This window comes from Spea bombifrons, chromosome 6, assembly GCF_027358695.1.
Source record: "Spea bombifrons isolate aSpeBom1 chromosome 6, aSpeBom1.2.pri, whole genome shotgun sequence".
Taxonomy (NCBI): domain Eukaryota; kingdom Metazoa; phylum Chordata; class Amphibia; order Anura; family Pelobatidae; genus Spea; species Spea bombifrons.
The window spans coordinates 13380076-13405619 of record NC_071092.1 but is presented as its reverse complement, the minus strand read 5'-3'; the positions used below and the strand labels follow the sequence as shown (position 1 = coordinate 13405619).

The window sequence follows — 25544 nt, the reverse complement described above, 5'->3', positions numbered from 1 at the left end:
TACTTATTTGAAAAGGTATTTTTGTGGTTATAATTTTCTTTTGATGTTGGGAAAGGTGTTGAAATTTATTTTCAGCACCATGGACAGTGGCCAACCCTAGGTGCCACTGCTATGTACATTGCGTTTCCTTAAAGAGACTCTCCAGCCATAAGATGCACTTGAATACATATGATAGCATGGTCCTTTTTAAGTTTCCAACTGGGAAATGCATGGTTGGATTAGGCAGATCCTTACTTTTTCCCCATAACTGTGGTTTGGATCTTCATCTCTCTGCTCTAAACATTGCAAGAGCAATTGCTGATTCAGAATCATTCATTATCATCGACAGAATTAAAGTGCGCCAGGCAGTGTTGCTTTCACAAGGCTAAACTTTTAAGAGTGGTTATGGATTGATATGCCTGGCAGCAGATTGGGTCCTGCAGAGCGTCAGCACCATTTGCACACACGTGGCCACACACTAAGCGAATATAAAAAAATATAACGTGTCGCTGCGCCTATCCAGTCAGTCCTCCCACCTGTGGCCAGGGATTTAAAAATAATAATGTATACAATTTAAGTCACAAGTATTTTCTCCAATTTATTCATAATATTGTGACTTTCAGAGCTGCAGAACACTGTGATACAGTTTTACCCAGCAAACATCTGGAAAAGGGGCTCATCAGGAGACAAGAAAAAAAAGAACCACATCAGGGGAGGAGGACAAAAATAACACGTCTGGCAACAAGGAAAAAGGGACACATTAGGGGAAGAGAAAAAAGGGACACATCAGGGGAGGAGGACAAAAAGGACATCAGGAGAGGAGGAAAAGGGGACACATCAGGGGAGGAGGACAAAAATGGCACATCAGGCGACAAAGAAGAAGGGATACATCAGGGGAGGAGAAAGAGGAACATCAGGAGAGGACAAAAATGACACATCAGGGGTGATGGACAAAAATGACACATCAGGGGTGATGGACAAAAATGACACATCAGGGGTGATGGACAAAAATGACACGTCAGGGGTGATGGACAAAAATGACACGTCAGGGGTGATGGACAAAAATGACACGTCAGGTGACAAAGAAAAAGGGACACATCAGGGAAGGAGAAAAAGGGACACATGTTAATTTTTATTCTAATTTCGTTTTGTTAAAAATGAGGTTCTATGCACAAATGCCCACTGAACACATAGCATGTACGCCATTTCAACATAAACACGTGCTCTTTCATAAGACGTCACTTCACAAAAGCAAAATGGCCAAAACGCGTATTTCCTTTCGGTGATTACAATAATGTAGTTTCCTGACGGCCATATTGAAGGACTCGTGCAACATTTTCATGACTTTATCCTTTCTGCTGAAGAGTTCTATTCTCGTAACAATAAGCGCAATTAAGTAAATAAGAAAACTAAATACTTTTTAGCGCAAAAGTAATGGAAAGACTGTCGTGCCAGGACCTCTACTACTCTCGCAGCTTAGAATGGGCATTGTCTCTTGTACTTGGAACTCTGAGGCTGCCCGATCGCTCATCTGGGGATGTTGCGTCTCCCCACCAGCCAATCAGGATATTTACAGAAAACGCACGAGGAAACGTTTACTTCTGCCTAGACCCTCCTTCCATCCAATCATCGCAGCCGGATAAGGGCGCGCCAGTGACGTCAGCCGTTGTCCGGTACCCGCCATGGTTAGCATGGTTAGTGATGAGGCGTGTGGTTTCATGTCTGTTGGCGCTGGTGAGGAGATGAGGTTTCTTCTTCTTCTTTAGTTGCGACGACCGCCATTCAAAACCCCGCTAGTGTCACGTAAGTTCCAGGGGTTTGTGTAATTATTAATACGGTTTCTTTAGTCACGCACTAGCAGTAAAGGGGTAACTCGCCACATTGTAAAACCTATCTGCACAGATGGGGACTGTCGTATCGGCCATTTTATCCAGGACATTTTTTTTTTATTGTTTTCATTTTTAAATATGATGCTAATGACCCCTTCTAGCGTTGCCCTGCGGTATCTGGGTTCATCAATCACTTAATTAAGTTTATAGAGACTCCATAATGCAAAGAAGCAATTTACAGGTGCTGGTCAGCAGCATGGGGAAACAAATGGTAGAAATGGCAGCCCTACAGATAAGTGCTGCTTACAGCCGTGTTCTAGAATTGTGTGTAGAATGAAGGGTATATTGGGGAGTGTGTATATATATATATATATATATATATATATATATATGCCACAGGAGACTATTCATTTTGCAGAAGGATGTGTAGTATACAGTAGTTTGACCCTACATCCTTTTTTTTTTTCTTTCTTTCTTTCTTTCTTTCTTTTTTTTTTTTGTATGTTAATCGATAAATACTATGTAAAAAAACATTAAAACAAATTTTTCACTCTCCATTGATACCGGTCATGTTTTGGGTGACTTTTGCATCCATGATTTTTCATTATTTTCGTTTTATTGTTCTTTTTCTAGGAATCATGTTAATATGTGCCAAGGTACTAAGGTCACTTGTTCATGCAGTGCGTGGAACTAGTTTGTTAGGGGAAAGGGTCATGATTATTACAAGACTGCCCATTGAAACAGGAGTGTTTATGTGTGTGTGTGCATATATACACACACACACACACACATTTTGTGTGTCCTGGTTAAAAGAGCCATTAGCCCACTTAGTTCGATAGGTTGAGTTTTTCTCATCTAGTATGTGGCAATGTGATATGTTACATCATAATTGTATAGTAAACTAGCATAAAATGGGATTTCACAATGTCTTTGTCCCGTGTCAGTCGGGCAGTGTGTGTTTGTGCTGTAATAATATGTGGGAGTTTGCTTCTGTTAGTCGTCAGGACTTACAGGCTCCACCAGTGTGTGAGCTGGACTATTCTGGTTTGTGGTGCCAGGCTGTCACAGTATGTGCCAAAAGGGGTGGGGGGATGAGGTCATGAGCTTATGCTATCATTTATGCATCTGGAAGTTTCCAGAAACCTGCTTACATTACCATAATAGGTTTTAGTGACCTTGAAATGACCAAAAACTGTATATTACTCTGAAAATGTAATATGAAGTCTCTCAGAGCCACCGAATGCCTTCCAGGTCGTTCCTTGCTACCAGACAATGAAACATATAGCGGTCTAGAGTAGGGCTGCAACAACTAATCGATAAAACTGATAATCATAATGAAAATAGTTGCCAACGAATTTCATTATCGATTAGTTGAATCGCTCTGAAAAATACCCCTCGTCTTATTATCGGACCTCTATTTAAGGTCGGATTATAACGCTAAGATCCAGATCCTCCGCAGCGCTGCAGGGGACCCGGATCCTCCTCTCCGACAGCCTGCGGGCATCTGTAGGATATGCACAGACATCCTCCACTACTGTCCTCCACTTCCGTTGGGGCTTCTGTGAGCTCCAGCGAAAGTGCCAGCCAGCAGGAGAGGTTTGTCTATGCGCACTGTGCAGGCGTTCACTGGCTGCCCTTACTAGACACAAAGAAGTATGGGGGTAAGAGTGGCATATCTGGGGGTATAAGGCATATCAGGTGGCACAGTGGCATATAGGGGGTATAAGTTATATCTGGGGTGGCAGAGTGGCATATCTTGGGTATAAGGCAGATACAGGGGCCAGGGTGGCAAGCCTGGGCTCAGATGTGCATAACTGGGAGGGTGGGTTGGGAAATAAAAACAAGAAATGCATTTTTCTCAAAGTTTTTTTTGTTCTGCTGTTTATTTTTAACATCCTGTTTGTTAAATTATTTTAAGTAAATGAAAAATGTACATTTACCGGTGTGTTTTTTTTAATTCGATTTAATCGAAAAAATTATCCTCCAACTAATCGATTATGAAAATAATTGTTAGTTGCAGCCCTAGTCTAGAGGTATTGTGTGTGTGTGTTTGTGTGTTCTTCCATCAAAGGTTTATTAAGCCAGTTGTATGTTATATGGGGGCATTCCATACTATGAAGAGACCTTTGAGGTCTTGATGTGACCTCTTTTATTGGATCAACATAGAAAAAGATATCAAATACAGACTCCATGTTTTCTAGATCATATATAGCTTATCTATTAAAGAAGGCGAAATATTTTAAAACATTTGTTTATTCCAGGTTCATTTGTGGTTATGTTGGGCGCATTGGTGTTGCAAATCTCCTCATTTTAGTATGTAAAAGGAAAATGGAGGCTTCCATAGAGTGTAACGCTTAACATATTAGTGTTCAGGAGTAACCCCGCCGTCCCAGCCGAGCATCAACACACACAACACATAGGAGGTGGGGTGGGCTCCTTACCGATGGAAACAAACGGGTGACATCTCCACAAATAAGATTCGTCAGCCGGGTTTTGTTTACCTTCTGTAACGAAATCTAATAAACTGTATATAGTAAAAATACTTTATTGCTTTTTAACAACGCTCGCCCTTAACTACCTGTACTTGAGCAGCATGCAGTCATAATTGTGCGAATATAGACTCAAAAGGCATGACTACAAAACTATAGTAAGATCTTGCATAAATATAATACAACTATTATAAATATATACTTAATGCTTTGTAAAATAGAAACAATAAATACAAACGTATATATTATGTGTGTGTGTGAATACATTATATTTCCTCTTCTGAGGACTGCTCAGTCATGTGACATGCTAGTTTGCTTTTCCTGCTCAAATACTTCGCTGGCCTGACTGTTTTTATGGCAGTACTTGTGTACATGACTTCTTTTCAAACTTAATTGTTAACCCTCTTATACTTTTAGTTAGGCAGCAATTCTGGGTGATCGGTAATTAGATTGTCTGTCAGGTGTTTGTGCTCTAGACATACGCAAAACCAATATGCAATCAAAACTACAGACAGCAAATAACATTTGTCAACTTATTTTAATGTGACAAGCAAAAGTTTGAAGTGTCCTCCTTTACATAATGACTATTCAGGTAACAACAGATGTATCCGCCGCTTTATCAACAGGAGAAGTCTCATTTTCTAACTCCAATGAAACTATGAAGCGTACTTCCGTCTCCATGCAGTAACATAAAACCAAGTGCTTCTGTTTTGAAATTCAGAAAGTCATGGTTTCTACTTGGTCAAAATTAGGGCTGCAACTAACGATTATTTTAATAATCGATTAGTTGGCCGATTATTTTGTCGATTAATCGATTAATCGGATAAAAAAATACATTATTTTAAATTGAAGAAAAATTGCAATAAAAAACGTACAATTTACACTTTCATCTCTTTATTGCAATGGCCTCTCTCTATTCACCTTCTTATTTTACTGACATAATAATAAAAGCTACAAGAACCCAAACACAGTGCTTCTCAAACTAGGTTTTAATACAAAGTTATTAGTAAATATTAATTCATATGTTAACTATTTTTCATATTTAATAAAAACTGAGAAAAAAAGCCTTGTTTAAATTTTTTTATTTACCAAACTGCCCGCAGTTATGCACATCAGACCCCCAGCTTGCCACTCTGCCCCCATATATGCCTTATACCTCTTATATGCCAGATTCCACTGTGCCCCCTGATATGCCACTGTGCCCCCTGATATGCCTTATACTCCTTATATGCCAGTGATATGCAACTGAGCCCCCTGATATACCTTTTACCCCCAGATTTGTTTTGTGCCCCCCTGATATACCTAATATCGATGTCTTATACCCCCTATATGCCACTGAGCCCCCTGATATACCTTTTACCCCCAGATATGTTTATGCCCCCCCTGATATGCCTAATATCCATATGCCTTATACCCCCTATATGCCCTAAAAATTCATAATACCCCCCATACACCACTATAACTCACCCATACACCACTCTGGCTCCTCCCCCTCCCATACACCACTCTGGCTCCTCCCCTCCCATACACCACTCTGGCTCCTCCCCCTCCCAAACACCACTCTGGCTCCTCCCCCCTCTCATACTCCACTCTGCCTCCTCCCCCTCCCATACACCACTCTGCCTCCTCCCCCACCCATACATCACTTTGGCTCCTCCCATACATCACTTTGCCTCCTCCCCCTCCCATACATCACTATGGCTCCTCCCCCTCCCATACTCCACTCTGCCTCCTCCCATACACCACTCTGGCTCCTCCCCTCCCATACTCCACTCTGGCTCCTCCCATACATCGCGTTGGCTCCTCCCCCTCCCATACATCACTTTGCCTCCTCCCCCCCTCCCATACTCCACTGTGCCTCCTGTGAACCTCCGTTTCTGACAAGACACCAGGGAGCCGGGTAGAGAGGCAGAGCGGCGTATGAGAGGGGGAGGAGCCAGAGTGGTGTATTGGAGGGTGGCTCCCATACACCCCTCTGACTCCTCCCCCCTCCCATACACCGCTCTGCCTCTCTACCCGGCTCCGTTACTGAAGGCACTTTCATTGCAGCTTCATAGAAGCCGCAGTGTAAGTAAAGGGCAGTAACGGAGTCTGTCTGTGCGATGCAGAGAGGATGATTCTCTGTCAGCCGGTGGGGGTCTGCATCGCACAGACAGACTCCGTTACTCACCTTCACTTACACTGAGGCTTCTATGAAGCTGCAGGGAAAGTGCCTGTCAGTAACGGTGCCGGGTAGAGAGGCAGAGTGATGAATGGGAGGGGGGAGGAGGCAGATGGGAGGGGGAGAGAGACGGAAGTGAGAGACCGGCCGACAGTGAGGGGAATCCAGGTCCCCTGCAGCGTAGCGGGGGATCTGGATTCCGGTGTTATAATCCGATCTCTGTTTGAGGTCGGATTATATAAGGAGAGGAGTTTTTCAGAGCATTTGCTCTGAAAAAAACCTCTTTTTATAATCGATAAAAATCGATCCGATCGATGATGAAATTCGTTGACAACGAATTTCATTATCGATTATTATCGATTTTATCGATTAGTTGTTTCAGCCCTAGTCAAAATAAAATGTTTTTGTGTCCGACAAAAATGTTAATGATTTAATCTGTAAGCAGTTTCACTGATCTTAATCATCTTATGTCCGTGATTGATTTTGAAATTCCTAAAGGGTCTAACGCTGAACAGTAAATATTACTGTCTGTATTACGTTTATACGAAATGTATATGGCAAGGCTGCGTTGAAAGGATTGCATTTTTTAATAAGCTTCCTCCAGTGAGCCATCTGGTCCCCTGGCAAGTAGGAAAGACTATACTGCAAGTAAAACCACAAAATACATTTTTGCATTACTAAAATTGCCATACTGTACGTTTTTTACTTAAACTACTAGGTGGCTTTAGCGATGTGTTCCGGTAATTCTAGTGAGGGAAATGTAAGGATTGGAGTGACACGTCCGTGATTTCTTATAGAACTCCCGCTATGAAGTGCGCTGTCATGGCTTGATCTATAAATAAAACATGAACGAGTAGTTCTGCAGCTGTTTAACTACAACCAGGATAAATGTCATGGGAGTTGCAGTTCTAGAGCTTACCAGCTACACGTTGCTGATCTTCTGAAAGGAAATTAGCTGCAAATATTTTAAACATTTGTTCTGATATAGGCAGTTATTCCCCCCCCCTGTAGAATTCTTAAACTAATTTAAGTTAAGATGTTTTCTATTCCCCCTGCTCTTTTGGCGGTGTCTGGAGCTGGAGATAGTCCGGGGCAGCTTACTGTTCCAGTAACCCTTTTCAATGAAAAACGTCTTTTATTTCTCCTTCGTGAATGGCAAACGTCCGCGCTCAGCAGCCGTCTGAGAACAAAGCACCGTATTCTCTGCTTTTTTTTTTTTTATGCGGAGCAAGTGCTTTGGAAAATCTTATTACTCGGGATGCTTCCGTAAGCTCTGGGAGCCGGGGAATATTGGAGTTTGTATTAAGATAGTATTTTTCTACTGTGTTAACAGAAGACATCCTGATTGAGTCTTGGTACAACTTGGACTGAATGCTGCCCAGCAAATTTTGCCAGAAGTCCTGCTCGCTTTACTTGTGATCCCTGTGATAAAAACCTGATATGTTTTGCGTGTTGTGGTGACTGCGTGGTTACCAGGCGTTCACAACAGTTGTCTTCCCAGTACAATACAATACTTTCACCATGTCATTTAGCGTTGTCACACGCCTCAAGCAATGGGTTTAAATGCATAGTGTAGATACAAGGCACGTCTTTGGGAAGTTTAACTTTAGCACAGACAGCTCTGTACAGCCTACACGTGCCCTCGAGGTTCTATCCGAGCAAAGCCGTAACTGTACTAATTGGAAGTTTTTCAGTTTCTGTAGCGACAAGCTATCAGTGCTCGCTATCGCCATGCATTAAGTGCAAGTACCGGCTGATTTTACGTATGCTTAATGGTAATATGAATGTTTTAACTAAATTGTTTGACTTCGGTTTAGTAGGTGGTGGAGCATTTCTAATCTTTATGCTTTTATTATCGGAGAACTGGTGGGTCGGATATCATTCTAAAGTACTTTTTTATTTTCTCAGAAGGCTCGGCATTTTAATCCAAAATCCATGTATTGCATGATGACCACCACTGGTGCTCCCATTAATGCCACTTAGCATGACTCTGACAATGAAAATACCCGTACTGTCGGCCACCTTGATTTCCTGATATTGACATAAAACAGCGCTCTTTCACAAGGTGGAATGTGTTTCAGGTTGCTTTCTTCATTGTGATTATATTTAGCAATTCTGGGAACTTAGTTGAATTTTGATCCTTGAATTGGGCAGTATTCGGATGATCTGTTTTATACTATTTTTAAATAGACAGATTTCAGTCATTGCTGATCTGATATTTTGCGGAGACACCTTATTTATTGGTCCTGTACTAGACTTTTTTTTCTCTATAGAACTGTAGCTATAATTCTCATTGACGACTTTGCCATATTTCACGTATGTGCCATGTCAATGATCGCTAATCAATGGCCAGGATTTTTTTTTATCCCCTTCACTTTTTGGGGGGCTTGGCGAGCTCTGGCTTGGATTCCAGCATTTAGATATTCACTTTTTTTTTTTTGGAGGCATGTGATACATTTTTGCTCTGCTTTGTTGTCCAGTATATCATTTAATTTCCTATGGTTTTGCTTCGCTCCGCAATAATTTTTATAACTTGGTGTATCAAAGCTGCAAACATAAATTAATACGGGATGAAAGTAAATATGGAGCATGTAAAAGATTTGCATGTGTGAGACAATTGGCTAAAAGCTGTTTTTCCTGTAGATCATGTAAACGATTGCTGTGCAGGAGAGTACATTGTTCTGGCTGCCTTGTGACTCGCAGGCTTTGGCTGGTGCTGGCGATCGCTGTGATTCGCAAACCATCCATCTCCCGCCCTTGTTTTATCAGCCCCAAGCAAAACAGAAGCTAGGTCACGATAAAAAGGAGAACAGGCAGGTCGAGTATCATTGAGGGCTTTCTTCAGACCGCAAGCGCTTCTCGGAGGGCCGCTGTGCAGGTATAGAGGTGCAGCCGTAGGTAGCCTGTCCGGGGTGGAGGGAATGTTTGTGGGAAATGGGGCTCTATATGCTTTGCAGTTAGGTTGAGGCATGGGTGGCTGTGCTATAGGAATTACCGATATTTCCTTGCCATCTTGGTGCGGTGTCGGGGAGATTGTATGATCCATGCGTGCAGCAAGAAATTCCACAAAGGGATGCAAAAGCATTTAAATTTTATGTAAATTACTTCTTAAGAAGTTTACTTTATATGAACAAACATTTTCCAGTTTAATACTTGTTCAAAAGATAATATAAAGGCTTTGCTAATATATTAAAGTCCATTTAAACCATTGCCATAGAAAAACACAGCTGGCTTGTTTTTAGGTTGGGTTCTAGTTTTGTCTGTAGGGCGATTACAAGGTCACTCCAAGGACCAATTTCTACTCTAACCAATGGCAGCCCTGAACAGCCTCAAACCTGAATGTTTATTTTCCCCAAATAAAGAAATTATCGGACCAGAGATTTAATCTGTACTGGCGTCAACCAGTTTTATTGTTTTAAACGCCTTTCTAATGACCCCCATTGGCAGCAACGTTTCCAGAATATAAAGTTATCGACCCATACCAGGACTTAGAATTTAACCCTTTCTACGGCCAGATGACCCTGGAACACTTGCATGGGTAGCTGAAAGATTTTTTTTTTTTTTTACTTTACAAAACTACTATGAACAATGGGGGAAATCAAGCGGCATTTTAAATCTTCGCCTGTGTAATTCGTTAACCCCGTCATTGCTTCCTATAATGACTTCCCTGTTAAAAATGAACAAAAAAATCACAGCTGCCTCCTCTGAACCTTTAAATGTTTAAAGACGCTGTATATGTTTTTTATTTTTTTTTTCTCCATTTTCATTTCTGTTACTAGCAAATGAAAATATAACATTGCTATTTATGTCTGAGGGATAGTAGTATGATTCTGATTTAATCTTACAAAAGCAAAATGTAAATGAGCAAAAAATTGTAATAAACTGTTCTCTTACAGGACGTTATTATAGCAAGATGAGTTTTGCATGCAGAATAAGTTTAACTTTGCCTGGTGTTCCACCTCCCAGTTGATAAAATGTACCTTTTCCCCCTTAGGCTGTTTTTATATCTGAATGTTTGTGCTTCTGTATCTTTTTAAAGGTTTTTCTTACACGGAGACATTTTCAGCTTGGATCTTGAAGCGTTGCTATGTTTTAACGAGGTGCAGGCTCGTTTGATCTCTGTCCAGACAGCTTTTCTCGCCTGTATACCTGTGTTTGGTAAGTATAGTTTTGCTACCCCATCCCAAAAACCTCCAAAATCCAATTAATCTAAATTTCAAACGTAAGCCACAATTTTGTGAGGAAAACTAACACAAGAAATGGCTGGCATCAAGTGCTGTATGTTAATTCCAGGGATGCGAGATCTCCCAAAATGATGCAATGGTGTATTATGTAACTTTTATATCAAATTGCTTTTTTGTATAAATTTGTGCTGATTTATGTATTTAATTACTAGATTTGTCTTTTCTGGTAAATCTAGGAACCTGACTCATAAAGGGTCTTGGGGATAGCCTAGTAAGTGCATAGCCTCGCCTTTCTGACTTCAGTAACAGAGGCATCCTGCTATCTTGCATGTTTTTATCATATTAAAGATGAAATACAAAATATACCCCTCTGTCACTTAAATGTTTTAATTTTTCATGTGCTGCACACTGGGCTTCAAGTTCCTCATTGCTGTGTCTTTCATTTTCTTTCATTAACTGACTTTTGTGTGCTTCACCTTGTTTTTGTTTTTTCCGAATGGCCCACAGTTTGCATTTTTATATAACAAAGTTTGTTTGTTAATCTATAAAACATTCTCCTTGCCTGGTCCTTGCTTTAAGCGTATACATCTTTTGGGCAGTTTTATGTATAAGAGGCCATTAGTAACCTCTTTTGTGCTGTCGAGTTGACAGTCAGCCGGTAGACTAGATGTATAAGCCAGTCTTGGCAGTCCAGATAGTTTACACCTAAACTAATGATTGCATTTGTAGAGAATCCACATAGGTTGTTACTGTAAGCTTTTGATAATTGAGAACTGCCTGTTGTCTTAAAACCATGATAAGCAGACTAACCCCCACCCCATTATTTTATGTATTCCTTTATTTAGTTACAGTAGGAAAAATGGTTCCGAACGGGTTTTTAAATTTCGAAGATGAGCAGTTTATAGAGTCGTCTGTAGCCAAACTGAATGCCTTACGGAAAAGTGGACAGTTTTGCGATGTCAAGCTTCAGGTACTTTTATGTCTAATTATTTCAATTTTCACATAATTCTGTATTTTCAATGTTACAATAAGTCTAGTAGACTAAAGTTCACAATACATAGCTGTTCTATAGGTTTTAAGGATTGCTTTCTCCATCCGATCCTTGTGCCTCTAAAATACCTCCATGTTACTATTGACGATTTAACTTTTTACATTCCCGTATGATCAAATATAACTTTTTGTGTGCATCGAAGTGATTTAACGAGTATTTGCTACATCCCTCAAATCAGAGATCACAACTTCCCATGCGGTAAATACACACTTTAAGACTAGCATTGCGTTTTGCAGCACTATACCATGGGTAAACAGACTGTATGCATGATATTGCATAACACTGGAATTATCACAGTGTTTAGGGTGCTACTAAACGTTTGTAATCTAGAATAGGGTTGTGGTATAGTACTAGAGGTGCAGATGTTTGCGTGGAGAAGCAACTTAACTGAATCGCAGTCCAACCATCTTTTAAACCGGTAATATTTCTGATTAAATAGTAAGAGTTACTATTACCGTAGTTTAAGTATTAAACAAATCCTTATTTTATTTTTGTTGTTTCTGCTCTGCATACTGTTATCCAGTCCACTGGATTTAGTAACGGAAAGCATGCTGTCTGTACTCCCTGTAGCCGCTCTCATTTAGAACGCTCCATAGATGTGCGCGGCTCGGGAAGGGGTGAGAAGAGCCTGTTAGTAGAAATATAGTGTACCCATTCACTGCGATCTGACTGTAAAGAGTTAATATGCAGATAGAAAAGACAAACTGTATTCTGCATAATTTCCATAAGCCATTTAGGAATGTCAAACCTTATGTTTATTTTAATTCCAGAATAAACAGATTTAGTGACACAGCAGTATCACGCTTTTGTAAGTTACATGAGAGTAAAATATATTCGTAATAATGGTCAAAATAGTCACTCAACGTTCTCCAGTCTATTACAAGCCTGCGCATTTCTCAAGAAGATTAAAATGGGTTAAAGATGTCTGCAGCCTCACTAAAGACTAATGCATATTAAAAGTACACTGAGTGACCAAATGCACTCACATGGATGCCTTGTATGAAAATGTAAAGGGACCACACAGCTGTTATATAGATTGGAGTGTATATGATGGCTGAAGTGTCCTTTTATTTTAAGACGTATTGAGTACAAAGCTATTACCGGACCCAGTGATCAGTTTGAGCATTGATAGCATACAGAATTTTATTTTAGAATCTCTGTACTTTTTAAACATTTTCCTGCTTTCTTGGCTCCTAAACACAAACTAAGACTAAAGCTGAAGATGTCACGGGAAGCATGCTTGAATGTTTGTCAATTTTATTTCTTGTTTTATGACCTTCAGCGCACACTACCTTGTACATCTGATTAGAAATTGTGATCTAGTTTACCTCAGGCTTAGTTATGACGGAAAAAAAACCAAGAGAAAAATGGTCACTTTTTTTTTTTTATTTGTTTGGGAAATTTCAGCTATTAAATGAGTTCTGTTGATTTTACCGAACGACTCAAATAACAGATTGTCATGGGATTACTGGTATAGTTTAAAATTTGCTTCCTCACATTGGTTCTTGATTATTCCAGCATACAATAGAAGACCAGGAACAAATAAATAAATTTTTGTTAATGTTGCAACCAACTATTCTGGCAAGTTTACATTTATCATGTTTGTGTGTTTGGTTTTTTTCCTTCAAACTTTCAATGGTTTAGGTTTGCGGCCACGAGATGCAGGCACACAAGGCAGTCCTCGCCTGCTGTAGTCCTTTCTTGTTTGAAATTTTCAACAACGACAATGAAGCTCATGGCATTTCTCATGTCAAATTTGATGATCTGAACCCTGAGGCTGTTGAAGTCTTACTAAATTATGCATACACGTCTCAGTAAGTACGAACAATGCTTCCCTGTTAGTAATTTTTGACAATGGGCAAGCGCACTGACCCTTAATGTCATCCTGTACATGGATTTTTTTTTTCTTCCTCACTTCCAGTTTTGTAGAGAAATGAGGAAGAAAATGTTAAAGCAAAACATTGCAGTTTATTCTATTGCATCTGCTGACCTATTTGCTGTCCAGCAATAAAGCCAATGATCATTAAAGTATCTGTCATTTTAACATTTAAAAGGATATTGTATATTCCTGCCAAGAATGGCAACTATTCTTCAACATAATGTTATATTCTCAGCTTTCCCTAAGAGAAACTATGAAACAGTCCTTGCCTTGCTTGCCCCTTTTGTTCTGTTAATGTAATTGTGTGACTGCCATGCCTTGTGCTGTAGTTAATGTATTCATATCTTTGCAGGCTTAAAGCTGAGACAGAATTGGTAAAAGATGTCTATTCTGCAGCAAAGAAACTTAAAATAGATCGAGTAAGACAGGTAGCGTGTGCATTTTTTTTTCTTTCTTAAGCATTGTATTATTCACCGGAATGTCATAAGAAAACTTTTTGGGAAAAGATCATGTTTAGTAGCATCGAGGATCGGGTGGCAAATGGCCGTTTAAGAATATCCACTCCTGCTTTAGAACGGCAAGGTTTCCCTACGGTACAGACTGTCCTCCTGGTGTCAAGTAATTCTCTTGCCGTAAAGATTTCTAGTTTAATGAAAATGTTTAAGATATTTTAGCATGTGTCGGTCTGTTCCTTTGCAGTCTTAATTATATCATCTTTAAAATGAGATTGCATAAAAATTGAAATGCTTATCCTTTGGGAATGTTCTACGTAACGCTGTTACATGTAGTTACATGTAGTAAAGCAGTTATACTACATAGTACATCAATGACAAATAGAGCCAATTCTACAAATTGTCATATATATATATATATATATATATATATATATATATATATATATATATATATATATATATATATATATATATAATTATGCTTATGTAGTCAAAATATAAGGTGAGTTAATGTGACGCCCTCACCACAGAAGCACCACAGATTGCAAGTTTAAGTATTTAAATATGCATGTTTTAAAATGGGGTAAACGGGCTGCAGCTCCCCACCTCATCTGTGGTTATGTTACTGCAGTTACTATGGTGTTTCTCAGTCCGACCGTGCAAAGTATACCCTTTCTCTAGACCCAGGGTGTACAGCTTAGTGGCTGCCAACAGCCCTGAAATTCTTTGTACCGGCGCCTGATAACAAGTAGCTGAATGAATCCAAGGGCTGAGATGCCTGCGGCTCAATCTGGGTTCGAGACCGTTGTGTATAACGAAAAGCAGCAGCGAGAGCGGCCGCGGCTTCAGTGTGTTCCATGTGTCTGATTTCTGTCTTTTCTTTGAAAGGTGTGTGGAGATTATTTACTTTCTAAAATGGATGTTCAAGGCTGCATCTCGTATCGGAACTTTGTGAACACAATGGGGGACTGGCGTCTGTTAAGTAAAATCGATGCCTACATTCAAGAGAATCTCTTGATAATTTCCGAGCAGGAGGATTTTCTTAAACTTTCGAGACTTAAGGTATTTTTTGTTTGTTTTTACATTCTGCGTCTTTAAAAGTACAGTCAAGCCGTCTTCATACAGAAAGTGTCTAATGGCTCTAATGTACCTTATTGTTCTGTGGAGCTTATTTAAATGGTTAAATTAATGCATTGCGACTTGTTTTGGAGTTGATCCTGGATTACAAAATGTGGGTTTCGTATAAAAATTAGATTCTGGGGCAAAATTTGAAAAATGGGAAGATTGCCAACAATTGGAATGGCACTTGCAGAACTTAATGTTTTTTATTCTGTGTTCAGTAGTTTTTCTTAAACGTTACAATTTTCTGTGAATATTTTTGATTGGCTCGGTCGTTGGGTATTCTATAATTCTACGTGTATATAGACACATGTACACAGGAATTGCACGTTAATCGTTGCATACGATTTCATAAGATATTCATGTATATAAAAGTGTTGCTTTAAAGGCAGAAAAGGTTGGACTCGACAGGATGCGGCTGTAAATGGCACACCTCTTAATTCTGGTATATAAGTGGCGTTATAGTAATACCGGAACAAGTATTCTGCCAATACCTGATCAGACATTGAGTTTCAATCCCTGGGCCAAGCCTATAATGGACACATTTCTTCTAGATAAAGTTAGTTTTGTGATAAGAGCCGCCTACTAAAAAAAAAAAAAAAAAAAGTTACAGTATAGTGTATGATCGGTTCCATACTGATTGTCAGGCATTATGGGAATTTTTTTGTCCCTCCAGCTGCTGCAGGACTACATCTCCCATAATGCTCCTTCAGCTAAGGGGCTGGCTGAGGAGTATGGGAGATGTAGTCCTGCAGCAGCTGGAGGGCCGCAGTTTGAGAACCCCTGTCTTAAGACATACTTGTGATTGTCATGAGGATAGTAGTGAGTGTTTAAAGCAACAGCATGTTTACCAATGTTCTTCTTGTCTTTGGCAAGTAATTAGTGTGATAGTATAGTGTGAAAGTATGCACTACAGTGTGTGTTCACAATTGCTTTACCCTTGGATGGTGAAATATAATCCTACTGGCCATTTTAATTGTTTTTACAAGGATGATGAGGTTCCTACTCACCAGTAGCTCTGTTTTGTTTTGTTACCCATTTCACAGAGGTAATTCCACAGCAAGCATCTCCTAATTCTTAACATATGCGTTTTCTTTATAGCTGGAGATAATGCTTGAAGAGAATGTCTCCCTCCCCAGCAACGGTAAATTGTACACAAAGGTAATCAACTGGGTGCAGCGCAGCCTGTGGGAAAACGGAGAAAGCTTGGAGTCCCTGATGGATGAGGTTAGTTTTACAACGGAGGCTTTCTAATAAAGAATGCTAGGATTAATGTTTTCAAACTAATTAAAATTGTCCTTTTATGATAATCAGAGTCCAAAATAAAGAAAGTACTGTTTTCGGTTGTAAATGGTAGGTTTAAAGGTGAGATCTTATTTTCCCAAAAATCTTTTTTTTCTTTTTCTTTTGGTTCTCTTTCTGTTTTTTCGGGTTTGGCTTGCGTACTAGTGCAAAAGTTATCTGATTAAAAATAAACTGTAGCTTTTTAATATTTTCTTACAGGTGTTTTGCTTGAAATGACCCCATTCTGAACAAACGTTCTAACAGATGTTCCTCCCCGTTGATTATCTTTTCATAGGTTAATTAACAAAAGTAGGATACCCAAGACGGAAGAAAAAGAAGATACTTCAAGGTCAATTGAACCGTAATGAAGCACTAGTCTGCCCTTATCCTTCTAAGAACATCAGCTGTGGGCAGAGCCATGATGATTTAATGGTGTTTGCTCCTTTTACAGGATCTTGTGTGATTTGTACCATCCTAACGTTCTAATTGAATGTGCGCCAAGCATTTTTTTTTCATCATTTGCCAGAAATTGAATGGCAACTAATGAGCGCTGGAATTTTCTTTTCCCCAGGTTTAGTTTGGTTTTATGTTGGATTATATGCTATTTTTTTTGCTTTTTTTTTCTGGACCGGCGTGCTCAATGTATTTTGTATAACCATTTTGTTTTTGCAAGAATACATTTTTAGAAATGGTTTGCTCAAGTACTTAAGTGTAGCGTAGGCATTTAGAAACTAGTTTCTTTTTTTTTCCTCCATTCTATCTTGGCGGAAGAGGAGGAATCTTAAAGTTTTAGGCTGACAGATGTAACTAACGGAATAAAAAGGTTGAGTGACTTAGGTCAGTAGGCAATTATCCTATAAACTCGATTCTTCCTCTGCTTTACTAAGGCCCCTTCCACTACTCCAATATTTGCAAATGCCGTTTTACTCTAAATATTGCTCAGATTTCCAATGTGCTTGCAAATACATAGGATTAATCGCCATTTGCTGCCAATATGAAACTCACATTTTTTCTTTGTTTGCGTGAGTAACGTTTGACGGTCTTTCTGCCTGCTGATTTAGAACAGTAATTTCACAAATCTTTTTGGTTTACATTACTGCTAAATCCTTTCTAAAACTGTTTTCTTGCATTTCTAAACAATACTGCTACGTTGTTAAAAAGAAAACACCATTTATTATTGATGATCTTTGTTGGAGAAAAGAATGGAGAATAGTTTACCACAGGCATAGCTTGGAGAGGGGTTTCTTTCATCTACATATATTCTTCTGTGGTTCTTATTACCTTTTTTCCTTAAATACATTAAAAAGGTTTACAGACTATAAACCGATGTAGTCAGTGCTAAAACCCAGAACGTAAAGTATTTAACTATGCAGTTGCTCTGAAAGCAGACCTTTGCATACTCTGTTCTGAAGGGTTGTAGCTTTTAACAAAGACTTGAGTTGTGAACGATATCTGAGTTCTTAATATTTTGGAAAAATACACCCTGTTATTTTAATCAGTAAGTTGAGGGCTGTTATTTTTATTAAACAGAAAATGATGTGGATGTGGAAACCTCTTTCAACACTGAGCAGCATAAGTTTGTTGGGAAGACATGCAGAGAACTTGTACCCACAGTATGTTGGGCATTATCACCATAGGTCATTTTATTTATGTAATGTGATATTTTGAAGACAATCGTCTGGTCGCTCCTCGCTTGTCTCTTCTGTTTGTATGGCAACACAATAGAACCTGATGTCCTTGGTAGTGAGCACCCACTTACTCAAGTATAATGTCCTTTTAAAGTGGTAGAAGAGGGGCCCTTCCTGTTTTTTAGTGTGATTTGCTCTCTGCATCTGCAGTTGGGCGGAAGAGAAATGCTAAAAAGCATTTGTACGATTGATTTTTTTTAATTTTTTTTTGGTAAATTTTAAAATTTGTTTTATATAGCGCCAACATATCCTGCAGCGCTGTACAATGGGTCCCTATAGCTATGTATTTAAAGAAATGTGTACTGTAAAGTTGTAGGAAAGTTTACCCTTTTCTAGAATTTAAGTGTCTTTAAAGTAGGATCATATTTTTAGTAGTGTTCTTGAGACTTTACGATACTTGGTCTTCAGAAAATGTATCTATTTTGTGATGGCTCATTTAGAATATCATTGAAGGTGTGATACTTCCTTATTTAACTGTATTGGAATCTATCACACTTGTTTTAATTGTGATGTTTTGGCCCGTAAACACATGCATGGTTTTGGAAACCTTAAATTCCACTAATATTTGGTGTTACTGTATGTACCGGTGTCCTGTTGTCTTATCTTGCATTACGATGTTTCTGTCTGTACATTTTTTTTTTATTTTTTTTGTTTTGGAAAATGAAGAATCCTTTAAAGAAGTGAAGATTCCTTAGGAGATTTGCGAGTGGAGTTCCGTACATGCCGAGAAGATGCCCTGGAATAGAATATCTGCAGTATTTTTATTTTTTCATGGAAATGTTATCCATGAGGCTGTTCGTTTGCTCTTTTGCAGGTACAGACCTTGTACTATTCAGCTGAGCACAAGCTGCTTGACGGAACGCTTCTAGATGGAACCACAGAGATATTTGGTGTTGATGAAGACCATATTCAACTGGTTCAGGTACATAAAATTCCATTGACGGAGGCATTTTAATATCTACATGGTTGGCAGAGTTTCTTACTGTGCAGTGTATTACGATTCTTATTGAGATTGAAATGATTTTGCTATTTGCATATGTGAAAAACAACAACATTGTTTGTGCAAGTGGGAAAGAAAGTATGTAATAGGACAAACTAAAAAAAAAAAAGACATGCCTGTATGTTTACACTAAGACTACGGTGTTACCTTTGTTACATAGATCATCCGTTACATTTACTGATCAATTGACTTGGCAGCCAGAGGTCCTGCAATTATTAAATATCCTTTTATTTATTTGCAGAAGAAATCCCCTCGTGAAAATGATCACAGGCATGCAAGCAGCAGCTCTTCCGGACCCTTATCTCCTCCAGGAGCTGCTGCCATCAACCCCAAACATGAATGGAAAATCATTGCATCAGAGAAGAAAAGTAGTGAGTTCCTTTTTCTGTTGATGTGATAGTTTGAGCATTAAAAAAATCAATGGAGATCAGTTGTTAACAGCTGCTCTTGTCACTTTAAACAACAATGTTAGGTTTTGCAAACTAGCCCTGTGGCCGCATGCCATTTACTTATGGTTACATGCCCTTATGTATTTTTTGAGTACTGTGAAAGTTAATGCAGTGTGGCTCAAAAGCCTAGACCTTTTGTTCTAAGGCTATGCATGATTATTAACCCAGTAAGTTGTTATTTCCCTTCTGTTAAGCCAATTTTTGGCAGCCTTTGTCTGAGCGATATGATCAAAGCAGGATCAGCACAATACTCTCTTGCCTATTTTCTGGTAGTATTTGCCAATGTTTTCATATCTGGAGTCAAGAGTTTAAACCAAATATATCAAATGATTACAATGAATGGGGGAAAAAAAATGCCGTTAGTACAAAATGTCCATGCCATGAATATATGGGGCTATTGTAATTAAAAATGGGGATGCTTTTCTTGTTTTGCATTGCTATAAAATATACTGCATATTTTAACAATTAACAATTTTCACTTTGTAGATAAAACATACCTTTGCCTGGCAGTCCTCAATAGTACGCTGTGTGTCATCTTCTTGCATGTACGCAATACGCCATTGAACTCTCCTCTAAATACACCATGCTTGAAAAAAAGTTTGAGTATAGAAATACAGCCGGATGAGTCAAATGAAAAAATCATTTCTCCAATGCATTATGCCCGTTCTGGACTGGGGACAGCAGAATTAAGTGGAAAACTGATAGCAGCAGGTAAACTTTTTTTTTCTTACCAAAATTACATATCACAACCTGTCACCAATAGTCTGGCTTTTTTTTGTCTTTTTTTCCTGTTGTACTGGTTGGCACTGAGGTATCTGTGAAAGTGGCAGTATGCAATTCTCCAGAACCAGCTGCAAGTAACGCATTGCGGTGATTTCATTTTACAATGTATTATGGCCCCTTGGAGCACTTTTTAGCTGCAAGTGTAACAAAGCACCCCCTTAATATTTTCCCCTGATCTGCTTCACATGTTAACCTTGTATCTTCAGGAGGTTATAACCGGGAAGAGTGCTTGCGTACAGTTGAGTGCTATGATCCAGAATATGACTCCTGGACCTTCTTGTCACCCATGAAAACTCCAAGAGCACGATTCCAGATGGCTGTGCTGATGGTTTGTTTTCCAGAATAAATGTTATGATTGAGCAGTGTGGATTTTGCACTTTAAGCATGGTTAGGTTAAAGTCTGTAGCTTCCAAGTGCCTGATTGCATTGATCCAACCTCAAAGGTGGACAACAACCCTTTAAGCAGACCGTGGTCATTACTGCCATAAGTAGGGCCTTCCATGCCTTTACAACACAGATTGAAAGAATGTTCTACTTTTAAAGTGGAAGTGTGGCTGCTCTAATCTTAATTAGTGCCCCCTTAGCTGCTCTGACCATGGGGTGAGGATTTCCCCTACAATGTATTTGTACATTGTGATGAGTTTCTTTTTTTGTTTTTTAGTAAATTAAAATTAAGCTAAATGGTTTTCATGGTCAAACTTTTTTTTCCTTTAATTCCATATGCCAACAAGTATACTGCTTATTGTAAATTTGGCCTAACTTGTACATGGTAAACACTGCTAAATTTAGCCTGATTGTGTACCAATATCTACCACATACTTCACACCCTAAAACCTTAGTTGAAAGTTTGATTTATTTATTTTTTTACCACTTTAGGGTCAGTTGTATGTGGTTGGAGGATCAAATGGTCATTCGGATGACCTCAGCTGTGGAGAAAAATATGACATTAAATCAAACACTTGGACACCAGTTCCTGAACTCAGAAGCAATCGATGTAATGCAGGTATGAGACTATTTTAATGTTAGTTTTGTACTTCTGGGCCTGAATAGTCAATGTATGTTACTCCTGGAATCATCTCTGCTATTTAGACAGGCATGGAAGTGGTAATGCTGTAGAAAATTTGAGGCCAAGTTAATGTTATGTAAAGTATAATACTTAAATAATCAACCAATCTATCGAATATGCACCTGTATTATAAATACTGAATAAACTGTTAAACTACATGGACACTTAAGATGCCCTCAATTTTATTTTATTGTTGCCTGGGCCAGCCTCCATAATAAGGGCGCAAGAGGTTCTATAAGTCCTGGAGCGCCAGGATATGACATAACATCCCTGGGCCAAGTAGTAAGGACAGCGGCCGCTGAGTACACTGGGTGCTACGCGGGATCAGGCCTAGAGCAGCACCTAAGATAAATCCAATTCCATGTACATATCCACTTAAGTTCTTGTGCTGGATATTTGAAATGGTTATAACAGACGTGGATTATGGTTTGTTGCTTGTACTTTGCAGTTAATGGATTTTTTTTTTTCTATTCAGGGGTTTGTGCCCTCAATGGAAAATTGTACATTATTGCTGGTTCTGATCCATATGGTCAGAAAGGCCTTAAAAACAGTGATGTGTTTGACCCTGTATCAAAGGAATGGACAAGTTGCGCACCACTTAATATCCGTAAGTATTTGGGTATATATATATAATTATTTATTTTTTCTTTCCTTCCTATTAAGCATTTTCTATAAATAACACTTTACTTATCTTTGTATAATCTCCAGGAAGGCATCAGTCAGCAGTTTGTGAACTTGGTAACTACATGTATATAATTGGTGGTGCAGAATCCTGGAATTGCCTTAATTCTGTGGAGCGTTATAATCCTGAAAACGACACCTGGACACTGGTGGCACCTATGAATGTTGCCCGCCGTGGAGCGGGTGTCTCTGTATATGATGGTAAGTTCTAGATTTGTATGATAGCCTTAGAACAGCTGGAATTTATAAAGTTTGTATCACACTTTAACATACATAGCACAAGAGCAGCTGTACTTTTTTTTTTTTTTTCTTCTTGTGGCATCTGATAAGCTAAAGATTGTAAGTTTCATAAAATAGTGTGTAACCAATATTATCTGCACTATTACATGGTACTTCTCTATTGGAAAATAATACATGGCTGTAAAGATTAGGGTGCTTCAGTCTTTCCATTTTTTGTTTTCCCCCACTACAGGAAAAATATTTGTAGTAGGAGGATTTGATGGATCTCATGCTCTGAGCTGCGTTGAATCGTATGACCCTGCCAAAAATGAGTGGAAAATGATGGGCAGCATGACCTCTTCGAGAAGCAATGCTGGTGTGGTAGCCGTTGGCAACAGGATATTTGCTATTGGTGGGTTTGACGGAAATGAGTTCTTGAACACAATTGAAACTTACAACCCAGAGACCAACGAATGGAGCCCATATACCAAAACAAGCAGTTCATAGCTAATGCATTTTCCTTTTTTTTCTTCTTCTTCTTCTTTACACTGATTCTTAGCTTGTGTTATCAGCCTATGCTGAAAGTCTCTTGTTTGCTACACCAGCAAGTCAAACCTTTTTGCGTATTGTATATTTTTGAGATGTTGTAAATATTTTTCTCATGTTTTGGCAAAATATTTTTTGTGGTAACTTTGTAATTTAAATTGAGAAATTGTACTAAATATTTCTCAATTCCCACTCGGTAACAAAGATGTAATTTTTTTTCTTTTTCCAGATCGTTCGTTCGTTAAATTGTAGAGTTCTAAATGTTAAGTAATAAAAGTATTTGAACTTTTTAACTGTATGGAGGTGAAATTTGTGATATTTTTTTCCAGTAAATAAAATGTTTTGCAGAACCTTATTGACATAAAAGAAAACTAATATTTTTGAGTAAAACATGCCAAAACAATGAAAAGCTTCAGATTGCCTTTTTAATACCATTTTTATACAAACCCTTACTTTGGCAGTGGGAAAAATGTCTTGTTTCTCTGTAAGAACTGTTTGTTTTCTTTCTCTTTAAACTGAAAAACAAAAATATGCTTCATTACATTTAGGGAAATGTTTTGAAGGGGATAGATGGAAGATTTCCCCCCGCTTTAGAAATGTGGGATATTTTGTTTTCTGTGGCAGCCTTTTTATATAATGTTTCGTTACTGCAAAAACCTTAAAGATAGTCAACTGTAGTAATTTTAGAAAATCTCTACAGATTTACACTGTCTTAAATTGTCTTCAGTCAACTGTATTCTGTGTTCTTACCTAGACAGAGTTGTTTTTTTTTAAAGCATCCGTACATCTTGTTTTCTGTCACTGCTAATGTACACAATTCTTAAATAAAATTGGCCAATTACAAATCGCTGTCTTAGCTTTGAAAAGTTATTTAAACATTTTGTGACCATTGTGTATAGAATTTCACTAAAGAATTACCTGTAATGTTACTACTTTCTCAAATCCTATGCATGACAACATTTTTAACCCCTTCAATCCCCTATGGACGTATCGGTACGCAGCGGCAGAATGGTGTCTAGTGGGGGCAGCCAGTAGACGTGTGTGCGATGTGCATTGACAACCTCTGCTGCCCCGCACTTTCGCCGGGCTTCTATGACTGAGCACTGGAAGCTCATGTCATGCCAGTGCTCTGTCGCAGAAATGCCAGGCAGTAGTGGAGGTTGTCTGCGCGCATCACTGGCTGCCAGAGAGGAGGATCCAGGTCCCCTGCAGCGCTGCAGGGGACATGGATCTTAGTCTTATAGTCAGACCTCTATTTCAGGTTGGATTATAAGAGGGGTATTTTTCAGGGCATGCAGTATCTACAGAGATTCCCCCACATAAAGATGGGGGGGCTGTAATTCTCTCCCTCAAACACCGTTGCCCTTTCTTTCCATGTAGATTTTTTTTTTTATTTTTTTTTTTTAAATATTACGTAGCATCACACATTACAGATGCCCAGTTCACTTCACATTTAAAGGTCCAGCAAAAGAAGTATTATGTATAATGACACAAACACGAGGCACTCTACAAGCTGTCGGCAATATGCGAAAAATTGTGTACTGGAAAACATCGCCAGCGTTTTCACCCTACATATAGAATGCAACTATGTAAAAAATGTATGGGTAAAGTAATTTAGGAGGCAGATTAAGTTTGGAGAAACATAGTAAAAGAGCGTTGGTCTGTGGAGTAGAGGACTGCATCGGAGTGCGGGCGGTTTTTCGGGTGTTGCTTGCACACAGCGTCTCTTATCTTGTTCCTCCAAGGAACCCAGCAGAGTCAAGGGAATTCTCGTCACGTCACATGACTCTGCGCCGTTCTCTCTTCCCCTGGGCGGAACAAGAGAAGAGACGCTGTGTACGAGCAACGCGAAGGCAGCCTTGCGGGAGTGCGTGGGAAATCTACAGTTCAGGGAAGGGGATGGGGGAGTTTGAACGAGTGTGTGATTGAGGGAATGAAATTCTTCACTATCTCTAAAACCTGTAACAGAATATTTGCAGGGTTGGACACATGTTGAAGGAGCTGGCGGGAGTGGAACACACACGTTGCGGGGGTTAATGGTCATAAATTCAGCAGGAGCGAGATAAAGATAACAGTCCAGCGCAGGGCTCTACTGTGGAGTACAAACCCTGGTCACAGAGCAGTTAACCTGGAATTTTTTTTTAGGCAACATGCAAGAAGTTTATAGGTTTGTCATCTAAATATAACTTTAGCAAACAAAAAAAAAAAGCCAATGTGTCAATGAAGGTGTATATCTCATAGACGTACCGGCAGCGGAGGTTTTCTGCATGCATTGCGCAACGTTTGCCGGTGCCGGAGGGGTGGATCCCCAGCAGCGCTGCAGGGCACCTGTATCCTCTCTGGCAGCCGGTGGGCTTCTGTGCGATGTGCACAGACAACCTCCGCTACTGCCGACACTTCCACTGGGGCTTCTATGATGGAGCACCAGCATCACATGACCTTCCGGTGCTCATTCACAGAAGCTACAGCAAAAGTGCCGGCCAGCAGCAGAGGTTTATCTACGCGCATTGTGCAGGCGTTCACCAGCTGACCCTACTAGACACCAAAGAATATGGAGCATGGTGGGTAAGCCGGGGGGGGGGCAGAGTGGCATATAGGGGGTATAAGGCATATTTGGAGGCGTCAGAGTGGCATATCAGGGGGTTATGAGGCACAGTGGTAAATAGGGGGTATAAGGCTTAT

General features: G+C 39.3%; 1 protein-coding gene across 1 annotated transcript; it reads left to right on the top strand.

Moving 5' to 3' along the window:
- The first annotated feature begins 1655 nt into the window (after nt 1–1655).
- Nucleotides 1656–23711, top strand: IVNS1ABP (influenza virus NS1A binding protein). Its single transcript, XM_053469765.1, has 15 exons — nt 1656–1782; nt 10498–10616; nt 11488–11612; nt 13338–13507; nt 13925–14000; nt 14916–15089; nt 16248–16373; nt 18933–19040; nt 19360–19489; nt 20054–20278; nt 20557–20678; nt 21227–21353; nt 21892–22023; nt 22125–22298; nt 22570–23711. The coding sequence occupies exons 3-15, from the start codon at nt 11502–11504 to the stop codon at nt 22821–22823; spliced, it is 1929 nt and encodes a 642-aa protein (XP_053325740.1). The 5' UTR covers nt 1656–1782; nt 10498–10616; nt 11488–11501; the 3' UTR covers nt 22824–23711.
- Nucleotides 23712–25544: the final 1833 nt, after the last annotated feature.